The 13759-nt window shown below is 43.1% G+C and overlaps 1 protein-coding gene across 1 annotated transcript in view; it reads right to left on the reverse strand.

Annotated features, from left to right (window-relative positions):
• Ankdd1b (ankyrin repeat and death domain containing 1B) overlaps positions 1–13759 on the reverse strand; it is a 59711-nt gene that overhangs the window by 19540 nt on the left and 26412 nt on the right. The window contains exons 6-9 of the mRNA XM_076927211.1: positions 13256–13354; positions 11956–12054; positions 9286–9384; positions 1375–1473 (exon numbers count right to left, since the gene is read on the reverse strand). Of these exons, the coding sequence (XP_076783326.1) occupies positions 1375–1473; positions 9286–9384; positions 11956–12054; positions 13256–13354 (396 nt within the window). The remainder of the gene's footprint in view (positions 1–1374; positions 1474–9285; positions 9385–11955; positions 12055–13255; positions 13355–13759) is intronic.

The raw sequence follows: 13759 nt of genomic DNA on the forward strand, positions 1-13759 counted from the left end.
AGGTCAGCCTGATCTCCAAGAGTGAGTTCCGGGTCAGCCAGAGCTACACAGAGAAACCTTATCTCAAAACAAAAACAAAAACAAAAACAAACAAGCATTATGCTAAGCAGGTGTAGTGGGCCTGGCTTGCAATCACAGCACTCTCAAGACGGGGAGAGGAGAGAGGATCTCAAGTGCCAGGCCAGTTGAGCGTCTGTAGGGAATTTCAGGCTAGCTTAGGCTACACGAGACTCTGTCTCAAAAGTAAGCAGAAAACAACAGTAAGTTAAATAAGTGTTCTTGAAAGCCCTGTCCTTCATGATAACCCTGGGAGCTGGGCCTTATATCACCTACTTTACACACAAACAGATCAGTAACTCCACTAGCAACAGGGAAAGGGCAAAGACAGGGCATGAGCACAGACTTCCCAGAGTTCTTCTTTTGCAGAATAGAAGAGAGATGAGGGGCAGGAAAGGCTGTACGGTAGGGCTGAGTGAGAAACTTGTGAGGGAGGGAGCCAGGGGACAAGGTGGCATTGTGAGCACCCATGGGGGTAACTTAAGACCTAAGATGACTGTGAAGCTCTCCTCTGCTTGGAAATCAGCTTCTCCCTCAAAGCACAAAGCAAGAGCAAAGACGCAACATCCTTTATCTCAAAGTGGTTGGCAGTTTGGCCAGGGCCACCCGCCTTGCTGGGCCTAGCTTCTCCTGGGGATGAAGAAACCTCCTTGGCCTGATTGAGGTAAGCACAGAGCCAATCCCTCTAAGTCCACGCTCTAAAAACTTATCAGGCAAGGCTCAGGTCAAATCCCTCCTTCCAAGTCAGTGCCATAAATAGAAATGACTTGGCACAGCCAGAGGAAACAATATTCACACAAGAGGAAAATAGAGTGGGGGATAGAGGGATTTTTCTTGTCAGATTCCAGCACAGAGGGCCTGTGTTTGTTCTGCCGAAGCCAATCCAAACTTCAGAAAAACCTCAATCAGTAATAAAGGATTGACTTTGAAAAAAAACCACAAGATCATTCTGAGATGGAGGAATGATCCATTTTCTTAACATCCCTAAGTGGCGGCAGCTGCAGCGGAAGCCGGTATTTCCCAGACAGATGAAATTCCTACCGGAGTCAAGGCACCTCCAGACACCTGAGACTTACTGTAGCCAATCTATTTTAAAAACAAAGTTTTTGTTTTGTGCAGGGACTCTCAGTGACTTTCTAAAATTTACCCCTTGGATTTTATTTCTCATGATTAAGACTTAAAACAAAAAAAGCCAATGTTTCCCCCAAAAGAATCCCTTCCTTGTGAAATATCTCATCTCCAGCGTGTCTCTGCCAGGGGCGCTTGCACAGCCAACTTCACAGCCCCAGCCCCCAAGCCCGTATTGATTGGACTCACTTCCTTCTGCTGCTGCAAATCAGCATTCTCTCTGAGAAGAAAGTCGACAAGGGCTGTGTGGCCATTCCGGGTCGCTGTCTGCAGGGCGCTGACATTGAGCTGCGATAAACAGACGGGGGAGGGGCATCCCATTACTATCCACATGCTGTTGGTGCTTGGCATTCCATAAAATGTATACAACGAAATAGCACAACTATTTAAAGAAGGAAATCCAATGTGTGTCTGATCAATCTAAAGCCTATCGTTTCTAAGCGTCTTCTATTACCATGTCATACGGCCTGACTGGACTCTGAAACTCATCATCCTGATAAAATGAGATGCGGAAGAGGAGACGCTGTGGGCTATCCGCTCCTCCCAGCCACAGGAAGACACAACAAATGGCTACCGGGGAAGCTAGTAAAGTGTCCTCACCAGAACCCAACCCTGTTGGTACACAGGCTCTGTTTCCAATCTGCAACTACGAGAAATAAATGCCTGCTGTTTAAGCCACCAGCTCTGTTGTTGATGTCCTCGTCATCGTCATCATCATCATCGTCGTCGTCGTCCTCGTCATCATCATCATCATCGTCATCGTAGCCTGACCTCAGACTCCGAGACACTATGACTCAGGTACATGTAAGCTACATCCCTGCTTCTGGAATCAAGCTTACCACTGCGGTCCCCAGCAAATCCTTTCCTCGAGTTAAAATAGGTGAGTGGCATTGACCTCAAAACAAAAACAAACAAAAAACCCAAAACAAACAAACAAACAAACAAAAAAAAAACCCCACAAAAACGAACGAGTTCAGTGGTTTCTGGCCCCTGCCTCTGTTCCAGGCTCTCCTCTTCTTTCCCAGGAATGGCTTCGACGGGAATTCCACCTATGCCAAGTGCTGCTTTTTGGTCCTTCTGCCTGATTCCTTTCACGACTCTCAGTCACTCCCTTCCTGCCCCTTGCCACTCTACAGAGCCTGAGTCTCTTCACTTAGTGCCCGAGCTAAGTGGTGCTCACTGCAAACCTGCTCTACTCTCAGCTCCAAGCAGCCTACCCTGAGAACCGCCAACAATACAAGTCAATGCATTAGGAGCGGTTGATTATAAGGTTGCCATAAAATATATTCAGGTCCTCTGAATAAGGGCATTTTTGAGAACTGTTTCCCACAAGTGGCTGAGTTGGTATGCCCTGACCTACTTACTACTCCTCTTTACTCCCTCCAGTCTAGGTGGACCTGCAAGTGCTTTGACCAAATCATATGGCAGGAATGATAAGAAGCCAGTTCCAGGCGGGGGGGAGGGGGGGGGCTAGCTAAGCCAGCAGCCTCCACTCCCTTCCTTTCCTGCTTCTGATTCTCGTAGCACTTCCTCTTGGGGCCAGCTGCCAAGCTAACCAAGGGCAACCCTTATACAGAGGCCACTTGTTGGTGCTCCAGTTGACCCCCCCCCCCTCCAGCTGACAGCTGGCAACAACACCCAAGGAAGTGAGTGAGCCATCTTGGATATCTAGTTCAAATAAAACTTTACAGGACCAAAACCCTGGTCAAGCTCTGACTATAATCATCAAAGAAGGATTATCTCAGATGAGCCCAGTCAACCCAGTGTGAAAGTTTTCAGAATCAAAATAGACTTGCTTTTGATCAGTCTAAATAAATGAATAAATAATACCAGGAGGTTCTAAAAGAGGGGTCTGGTGTGCATTTAACCAGTGATGAGAACTACCCTAGTTACTTTTTATTGCTGTGACGAGACACTATTACCAAGGCAACTCATAGAAGAGTTTATTGGCTTAGGGTTTCAGAAGGTGAGGACCTGGCCATCACATCAAAGAGCATGGCAACAGGTAGGCAAACATGGCACTGAAACAGTAGCTGAGAGCTTACGTGTTGAGGCAACAACCATGTGGCAAAGAGAGAGAGAGAGAGAGAGAGAGAGAGAGAGAGAGAGAGAGAGAAAGAGAAACCAGGAAAGGTACTAGCTTTTGAAACCTCAAAGCCCACCCCTACTGTCACACCTCTTACACAAGCCACACCTCCTAATCCTTCCCAAACAGTTCCACCAGCTGGGGACTAAGTATTCAAACCCATGAATCTTTGGGGACCACTGTCTTTCAAACCACCATAAGAACTATTTACAAAAGACTCCCAGGACAATACTCTTGCACAAAAGAAACTGAGACAACTAGAAAAAAAAATAATCCTAGAAGCTGGAAAAAAGATGGCTCAGCTCTCAAGAGCATGTTCTGCTCTTGCAGAGGATCTGAGTTTGGCTCCCGGTACTTCTACAGATATAAGTCCAGCTCCAGAGAGCTGACATCCTCTTTTGGCATCCGTGTACAGTTGCATTCACATGTATGTACCTTGTCAAACATGCACACATATACATGCATATAAAAGTTAAAAATAAATCTTAAAAAAATATTACTCCCGCAAGGACATCTGCCTAGCAACTTCCTGTTTAATCACGGACCTGAGACTCTTGCTGTTGATCCAGATGGTCAACAATTTTATTTCAAACATCTTAAGCAAACTTCCTCATCTTGACCTTAAGAATTTCCCTTGGCCACAATGTTCTTGAACAAGCATCAGGTTACACACATTTCCCACTACAACATTACACTGCCCATAAACTTAATCCTTAGAGATTCCTTTGTATGTTGAGATTCACACCATGGGAGACAATACCACACTGGTACTTTAAGCCACAGAGCTTTGCTTGTTTGTTTTGAAGCAATAGATAGCTGAACAGAGGGTAATGGGAGTGGCTGACTGAAAGCTGGCTTGAACTGATGCTAAATGCTGTGGTTTTCAGATTCCTAAATACATTGGCTTACCACCCCTTCTCTCCGTCTTCAAAATTCAGTGGTATTTAGTTGGTCCTGCTTCCCTGTTCACTTTAACAGACTCTTATGATCACATAAGCCAGGATAATCTCATAGGAATGAGCCGATTTTGCCATAAAACCACACATCACGGGCTTATTGAACTAAGATATGGGTATCTCTGAGCACGGGGTTCCCATTCTTTCTGTAACACCATCTTACCTCTCTCCTTTAAGCCACAGTAATGTTGGAGAGATAAATATCACTTCATTTATTCCACGAACATGATTGAGCACTCGTTGTGTGACAAACTGTCAGGGGATATGTTTGTAAGCATATCTATTAGATGCCTGATATTAGACTCCAGTGGGGTAGACAATGAATTGATCCATGGCTTGGTGGACTGACAGTTGGTCTATCAGTAGCTTTAGAGTAAACTCTGATTGACAGATTCTTTGTCAGAAGAATAACACTGGCTGGTTGTTGTGAGCTATAAGGTAAACTTAAAAGAGCCAACTAGAGCCAGGCATGGTGGCATACACCTTTAATCCCAGCACTTGTGAAGCAGAGGTAGGTTTGGATCTCTGTGAGTTCGAGGCCAGCCAGGTCTACAGACCTAGTTCCAGGACAGTCAGGGTTACACAGAGAACTCCTGACTCAAATACAAACAAAGAAATAAACAAAAAAAACAAAACAAAAAAAGCTGACTAGACAGCTATTTTGTATTGAATGACCAAGAATGCTTTTTTTGGGTAAGGTGACCTTTAGACTGAGATCAGAAGGACAGAGGTGCCCCTGGGAAGGTCTGAGGCCACTGATTTAGGCTTCTGACTTAAGAAACCAATGTCTGAAGAACTCAAAGCCAGTGTCTTATGGTAGAAACTGTCGAGCTTTGTAACCTTCTACGCATCCATACAGGAACAATGTGCATGGCCTATGGGTATTATAAGAAATAAAGAGACACGTGCAACTATTTTATTTGTCTGCATGTATGCCTGCGTGCCAAGTTTATTCCTGGTCCCCATGGAGACCAGATTCCCTGGAAATGGGGTTACAGACAGTTATGGGCCACTATGTGGGTGCTGAGAATCAAACCCCAGTCCTCTGGAAGAGCAGCCAGTGTTCTTAACTTCTGGGCCATCTCTCCAGCCCCTAGAAATATGTGAAACTGAAGAAAAAATAATAATCACTACTTTCAAGGTACCAAAAGAAAGCCACAAAATTGAAGTGGATAAATATTTAATTGACACGTTCCTACTTCATTGATTGTTAAATGTAATATCATAAAATATTCATTATATTTGTAAATGACTTACAGTTTTCCTTTTTTTTTAAACCTCCTGAAAATTCGCAAGTATATACACAGCGTTCTAAGAAATCAATCATGTAAAAATTAGATGAAGTTTACTGCAGCCAAATGATTAAAAATAAAAATAAAAAAAATCCGCTTACAGTAATGGTGGTAATATATATTAGAAGTGCAGGGGAATTTAAATACATTTAATAAGATATGACATAAGGCTTCCAGAAGCTTGAGTTTTTAAGGTCTACAAAAGTCATTCTGAGCCAGGCAGTGGTGGTGCACACCTTTAATCCCAGCACTTGGGAGGCAGAGGCAGGTGGATTTCTGAGTTCGAGGCCAGCCTGGTCCACAGAGTGAGTTCCTGGACAGCCAGAGCTACACAGAGAAACCCAGTCTCGAAAAACAAAAAAAGTCATTCTGGGCCTGTGTTACCTGATATGATGTTGAAGAGAGCCTATTGCTCACACTGGGCTGTCTCTCCATCTAACCAAATCTCCATTACCTCCTCCTCAGAAATGACTCAGCTGTGTGCCGTCTCTCCTTAGTGACAGGGAGGCACAAGAAAACACAGAAGCCAGTTTCTAGAGGCCAGAGGTTGACGTCAGCCAGGTAAAGGCATTTGTATGCGTGACCGCATCTCTATAGGTATAAAAGCAAAGTGAAGTCCAAACCACCTTTGACCATGTGTGCTGCTGCAGCTGGCTTCTTACTCCACACTGGTTATTTCCTGGGAGTCTTCTCTGGGATAAACGGGAATAGTTTTGGACTATACTGGGTACTTGGACTGTTTATCTAGGAACCATGCTAATGAACAAAGGCCAAAACCTTCAGAACTTGTATTAGGTTTTCATTACTATCACAAAATACTAGAGGAAGGAGATGGGGTTTACTTTTCACAGTTGTGTAAAAGGAAATCCACATCTCATGGAGGGGGCTCAGGGACGGGACTCTAGGCTGCACCAGATCACAATGCTATGCTGTGCATCTCCATCCGCAAGGTCTTTTTCTCTCTTCTAATAAACTTACCAGGATACGATCAGTTGATCATGGAGCTCGAACCAATCACCTTCCAAAGGCTGTCCCTCTAAATACCATGGTAGGATTTATTACCTTTCTTTCCTTGGTACTGCTATCTCTAGGCTTTGGAGATTAAACTCCTCAGTGATTTGGGAGAAACAAACCTATTCAAACAAGTGCTCAGGTAGGAGCTGGATGTGGACTTCTGGCGACTTCCACCAGCTGAGGCTGTTACTCAAGAATGGAGGATGACGGGAGTCTGCTGACCTAGACAGGAAGAATGTGAACTTGCACCTGTGAAAATCACTGCAAGCCAAATCGAGATGAAGGCAGAATAAACTAATGTAGAAACTATAGATGTTCAGACCAAAGAGTGAACCTCAGAGCCCTGCTCACCTGGGAGGGCAGCTCAAGGACTTGGAGCAGATGACTGGGGCACACTGCAGAATTCCACATCCTGAACTCTTTATCTCTCTTTTTTAAAGGATTTACTTTTATTATTTTTAATTGGTTATAGTTATATTATATTATAGTTATTTATATATATTATATTATAGTTATATATATTATATTATAGTTATAGTTATTGGTTATATGTATATGTCTGCATGTGGGTGCCTGTGGGGACAAGAGGTAGTATACCCCTAAAACTGGAGTTACTGATGCCTTAAATTGCCTGAGATGGGTTGCAGGAACTGAACTAGAATCTTCCAGAAGAGCAGCCAGTGCTCTTACCTCCGGAATCATCTCTGCAGCTGACATATTCTAAATTCTTATTCTATGTTTGTTTGTTCTATCAATAACCTTGCAATATCACTGAGAAGTAACTCACTAGTTTTGATTTATATTCTTTCTTAAGATACTTGTCAATGTCTATGTAAATCTAACTATTATTCCCATTTGTTATTATACTGCTTTTAATTAGTGGTCTACAGTAAACATTTTATATTTTGTAACATATATGTCGTATTTTTCATTATGATTTCTTAAGATTCGTTTTATTTTTATGTGCAGGAATGTTGTTCCTACATACAGATTCATGCATTATGATTTTTTTTTTAATGGCAGCATATTCTTCCCACTTGATAAATTCACCAGACGCTCATCCTGCTGCCTCCTGCTGTTCAGGGCATTTACAGGTTGTATGGCTTCTCTGGGCATTGATAGCAGCATCAGCGTCTATGTCAAGGAAGGACCTAGATTGTTTTCCTCCTTTCAGACTATTCTCTTATTATAATTTCCCATCACAACAGAAAAGGAAATAACGAATTGCTATTCAGAATGATCTACCCATGGCAGTAGTATACAAAGGTAGAAGACATTGTTGGGGGACCCATACCTTTTGTAAAGGAATCATTTACACGTTGTGCTAATACTAAGATTAAAGTAAAAGCAACAGCAAAGTGCAGAGTAGCATGAGTCAGATAGCGTGCTGCTGTTAGTGAATGTTCAACACAGTCACATGGTCCAAATGCATGGACATTTCCTGGGAGGCTAAGTAAACTACAGTGACCTGAGCTCCAAGGAGCAGAAATGGAATGCAGAGCTGGAGCAAGATGCTTTTTTTTTTTTTTAAATCATCTTCTCTTTTAGGTACCATTTGAATTTTCTGTCATGAGTTATTTTCATTGCACTTTAATATTAATCAGAAAAATGTGGTACCTGTCTGAAGACACAGCTACCGGCATGTGTTTGAATCTTCACATTGCTATTATGATCACTGGCTGCTTGCTCTTGTTTTAGGTTATAAATTCTTGATATAACAATGTGAGTCTAGTAATGTGGTTGTGGCACTTGAGTAAGAATAGCCCCCATAGGCTGGGCGGTGGTGGCGCACGCCTTTAATCCCAGCACTTGGGAGGCAGAGGCAGGCGGATTTCTGAGTTCGAGGCCAGCCTGGTCTACAGAGTGAGCTCCAGGACAGCCAGGGCTACACAGAGAAACCCTGTCTCAAAAAACCAACCCCCCCCCCAAAAAAAAAAAACCAAACAAACAAAGAATAGCCCCCATGGGCCCATATATTTGAATGTTTGTTCCTAACTGATGGATTATTTAGGAAGACCTAGTGGGTGTGGCCTAGCTGGAGGAGCTGTGTCACTGGGAGTGGACTCTGAGGCTTCAAAAGGCATGCCACTCCCATCCTTAGTCTTTGCCTGCTGCCTGAAGATCAGAATGTGAGCCCCAGCTACTGCTCCAGCACCATGCCTGCCTGCTGCCATGCTTCCCGCCAGGCCTGTCATGAACTCACCCTCTGAAACTATAAGCCAGCACCCATTAAATGCTTTCATTTATAAACTGCCTTGGTTCAGTGTCTCTTCACAGCGATAGGACAGTAACTAAGACATTATTTTCTAAGTTCGTTAGCACCATAATTAAATTCAGAAGTATTTTATATTCAGAGGCAGACAGCATCCTGCATTCTTCAGGCCCAAGATGACCCATGGAGCTTTCACACAGCAATTTTTTTTCTTCTTTAGTATCTGCTATCAACGAGTGGAGTGAGAATGTTCCTTGCTGTGAAAGGTCCTTGATCCTTCTGTCTCAATTTTCAGCCTTCCCCAAATGAATTGAAAAAAAATGACATTGCTTCTGAAGAGACATTAATGGAGGTCATCTCTGTGAATCATTAATTCTTATGAAAAAGAAGACATACTAAAGTCTTAATTCAAAAAAAAAAAAAAAAAAAAAAAAAAAAAAAGCAAAACAAAACAGCAAACCATCAATTAAGGACCAGAGTTCCAAAGAATAGTCTAAGCCATTCTCCCACTGTATGGTTGACCACAGCCCAGATTCCTACTTTGTTGGGAATGTTGACGTCACTTCCTCCCTCCAGGAGCACTCGGCTGCATTCTTCATGACCTCCCATGACAGCCAACATGAATGGGGTTTCTCCATTCTGACAAGAAGAAATGGAAGTTAAAACTAATTTCCCCTTGGCATGGAATAGAAAATACTTGGAGAAACAGGATGCCTCCAATATCTTTTATGCATGATTCTTTTTGTTGTTCTAAGTGCTACTTAGCATTTATGTGCCAACACATACTGCCAAGACCGTACACTTTGGTGCAGTCAAATCACGTGATAATCCTAGAAGGACACGATTCATGTTATCCTCATTTTGTAGACAAGAAAACCAAACAGTTGGTGACCAGAGTCTTTCATCATCCACTGTCTTAGCCTACTCAGTCCAACTAGCCTTTCTGTCCTCCTGACCAGGTCAGTCCCAGGACACACCATGTCTTTGTGTGTGTGTGTGTGTGTGTGTGTGTGTGTGTGTGTGTTGGACTCACACATCAGAAAAATAAACACAACTACCAATATCAACAACAGTAACAAAACCCAACTCTCTCTGTCAAAGTCCATTCGAATAGCAAAACTGAGATAGCATATCACCTCCTATGTGAAGGCTTTAGTTTCTGAAATAGATTTACATGACACATTGAATATATAGTTATAATCGAATGTAGCCCAATACTGTATGTTCCCCCATGACTTTTTTCTTTTTTTTTTTTTATTAATTAAAAAAATGCTGCAGGAAATATTAAAAAAGGGAACCAAGTTTCTGCCCTAAACCCAAATACTCTCTTTCCTGGCTGGCAATGGCCTGCCTGTTCTTATGGAGACTCTGACCAGAGCTTCAAAATCTCTCCACCCACTGGTGGTTCACTACTGTGCCAGCCACATGCTTCAAAACCCCCACGGCCTTTTGTGGTACACATCTGGCAAACCCATGCTTTGCCACCACTGTACCTTTCTCTCTGGAACCCAGTCAAACCGCCGAGTGAAGTAAAATACCATACAAACTTAGTTCAGAAACAACGGTAACTCAATCGCCGGGCAAAACAGCTAGAATCCTGATCTTGTAAGCCATATTAAATCTAATTCCTCCGGTGGCGAATCCAGGTGGATCTGCCATTGAAACTGGGAGACACTAGTAGCTACATCTTGTCCTCACCCGATCCCTGTCCAAAAGGCCTGTCTCTCTCCTGCCTACTCTCTTCCTAGGTCCAACCTAGAAGTCCTGCCTACTTTCCCAGTGATTGGTTCCTATATTCATTAGGGGATGGTTCACAAGTCACCAGAGTATGTGACTCATTCCTCGTTCCAGACAGCCCCTCCTTGGAAATTGGAAATAAAACAGCTCCAGGGCCATCCAAAACAGAAAAACAATTTGTTTGTGTTTGTATTTGTATGTTCTGATCACAGGTTCAAATCCCTCAGCTCTTCCCTTAGTGGCAGGTGACCACTATCCTATCTCCCAACCCACCCATCCCCATGTCTCTCTCTCTCTCTCTCTCTCTCTCTCTCTCTCTCTCTCTCTCTCTCTCTCTCCCTAAAAGAAACAGGCAAACAAACAAACAAAAAAACAGAATTTTAAAAACAAAAACCAAAGAAGCACACACATAAACAAAACCCATTAAACCACAAAAATCTGAAACCATTATAATACAAGCAAAAAGCAATCAGACAAAAAATATCCAAACAAAGCCACGTGAGAGAAAAAACCATGAGTTCTGTTGCAGGTTATTTGATCACACGGTGAAACTGGAGACCGTGTTGTTTACTGGAAAAACCTGTTTCTAATCTTGATGTGACTCAGCCACTGCACACGCCTTTAGTCCAAGAGCTTTCTGTTTGTGGTAAACAGGATTAAATAAAGTCAACCATTGATCAAGAGGCAGGACAAGTAGCCAGTTGCAGAAACAAAGGGAAAAAGACTGAAAGTAAGAGGAAGTCAGGAAGACGGATAGAGAGATGCACAGGAAGTAGAAAGGAGGGACATTCAGTTGGAGGGGTTTGGGAGACAGTGTGGATAAGGAGAGCTTTTCTTTGGGGACATTGGCTGAGGAGGAAGGTCAGCTGGGTGCTTTCTCTGCCTCTCTGAGCTAGCAAGCTTCTACACCCTGGCTCCTGAGTCATCTTTGGTAAAATTGAATGACTGAGATTTTATTTAAAAACAAACCAAACAAACAAAAAACCAGAGCCATTTTGTGTTGGTCATCTACTGCTGAGAGTGGGATCCACCCTTAAGTGTGGCTTTGTATCCAGTGAGACTCCATAGGAGACAACTAATTTTTCCTTTCCAAGCAGCTGTCAGTTGGAGACAGCCCATTGGTTAGAGCTGGAAGCTTGTGTATATTTCTCCCTTGCTGGGACCTCATCTGTCTTGAGCCTGTGCAGGCCCTGTGAGTGCTATCACAGTCTCCTGTGTGTCTGGAAGAGAGTGTTCTTTGGTGTCATCCCTCCCCTCTTATTCTTGCAAATGGCTTTTGGGGGAATCAACAAATGCCCTATCCAAGAATGCTTGAAAGGAAAAACAACAACAACAACAACAACAACAAAAAACCAACAAGACTCTTCAGCGTTTTATACCAGTGGCATGCCTTGATTTCTTGTCCTTTTCTAGAAAGCCCCTCCTGTCCTGCTCCTTAAGTCCTAGGCCAACAGCAATGCACAGACCACGTACCTCATTGCACTCATTCACTTCTGACCACTGAGTTAGTAGCATTTGCACCGCTGGACTATGGCCATGCATCGCAGCCAGGTGCAAGGCCGTGTTCCCGTCCTGCGACAGAAATGCATTCCAGGTGAAATTGCCTGTGCTGAGCACGCCCCACCCCCCAACACCAGGGCATAGTGTAGCTTCTGGAAGCTTTTTCTTTGGTTACAGTTAGAGTGCAGAGTATAGATATTATCCGGTTTTAACTAAGGCTTATCAGTGTTTAAGTTTTAAATGAAAAGCCTTGGCTATTTGAAAAAGTAGGGAGAAAAAAAAATCATTCTTGCTTGAATTTGGTACCGATTTTCTAGCAAAAAATTTAACAAAGAAGAGAACAAAAATACCAATTGAACCTAGCATATGTTAGGATAAAAGTCAACCTGAGCAGTAATCTTACATATGTAACAAATATCAAAAGATTTATCGTGTAAAACTCTTAGATCTGTAATTTCATGTCAGGGAGTTTCCCCTAAGACATACAAATGGCCACCTTGTAGGGTTTCCCTTCACAGTTAATGTGGGCCCAAGTCTGCAGCAGTCCTCAAGAAAGCTTAGGAGGGGTCGGGTTTATTACGAGTGGGTTCTCCATTTAGGAAACAGTACATTGCATGCAACTTGGAGGCCAAGCCCATCGAGCTTCTGGAAGAGTCGAAATGATCATGAAGTAGAAAAATACTCGAAGTAAACAAGTTTCAAAACGTTTCTGGAGCAAAACCTACCAGTCAATAGCCAGGCATGGTGGCACTCACCGTTAACCTCAGCGCTGAGGGGGCAGAGGCAGGAGGATCTCTGTGAGTTCAAGGCCAGCCTAATCTCCAGGGCTGCCAGGGCTACATAGAGCAGCACGAACCTGCGGTTTATACGACCCCTTCTGTCAGCCTGCATATGAGCTATTTACATCACAATCCATAATAGTAACACCATTACAGATAGGAAGTAGCAACAAAAATAATTCTATAAAAATAATTCTATGGTCAGGGATCACCACAGCATGAGGAACTGTAGTAAAGGGTCACAGCATTAGGAAGGTTGAGAAGCTCTGACATAGATAGACTTTGTCTCCAAACAAAACCCCACCCACCAATCATGACAATCTACAGCAAAAGTGGATGCATTTTACCATGATTCTCTCAGTAGTAACAATTTAAGAACTCTACTGTGGACCAGAAATAACCTGTCATGGAATCAGCACACTGATTGTTAATCCCCCACACCAACTGTAACTCTTTGTCCTCAGTTAAAAAAACAAAATCAAAGTCCAACTCACCTTGTCTTTTTCTGAAGTATGGAGATTCAGAAAGACAAGCTTTTCAAGCATTTCAACGTGGCCCCTCTCAGCTGCCAAAAGAAATGGTTTTCTTCCTCTCTGAAAGTCAATCGTGGATTGTACATTGATTACATGCTTAGCAGACAATTGGGAGAACTGACAAGCAAGGAGCAGCATTGTAAGTGATGGGGAATCTAAGATGGTCGTATCATTCTGGGCCCTTCTCACAGGAAGGGAATGATCATTTCTCTGAACCCAAGCCACACCCAGTTTGGGTTGATATCAGAATTGTGAGAAACCCCACACCAACACTGAATCAGTTTCGTGGACAGAAGTGCTCAGAAGAGGTCCTCCAGAGCATTAGGGCAGCAGTGTATCACAATCTGACCATCAGAAGACATTTCAAATGTAGCAAGGATTCCTGAATGGGTCAGCACTTCTTCCACTCAACCAGTTACTGAGAAATTAGCTTGTGCCACATCCTGTTTGAAGCATCTGAGTATC

Source organism: Arvicanthis niloticus, chromosome 29, assembly GCF_011762505.2.
Source record: "Arvicanthis niloticus isolate mArvNil1 chromosome 29, mArvNil1.pat.X, whole genome shotgun sequence".
Taxonomy (NCBI): Eukaryota; Metazoa; Chordata; class Mammalia; order Rodentia; family Muridae; genus Arvicanthis; species Arvicanthis niloticus.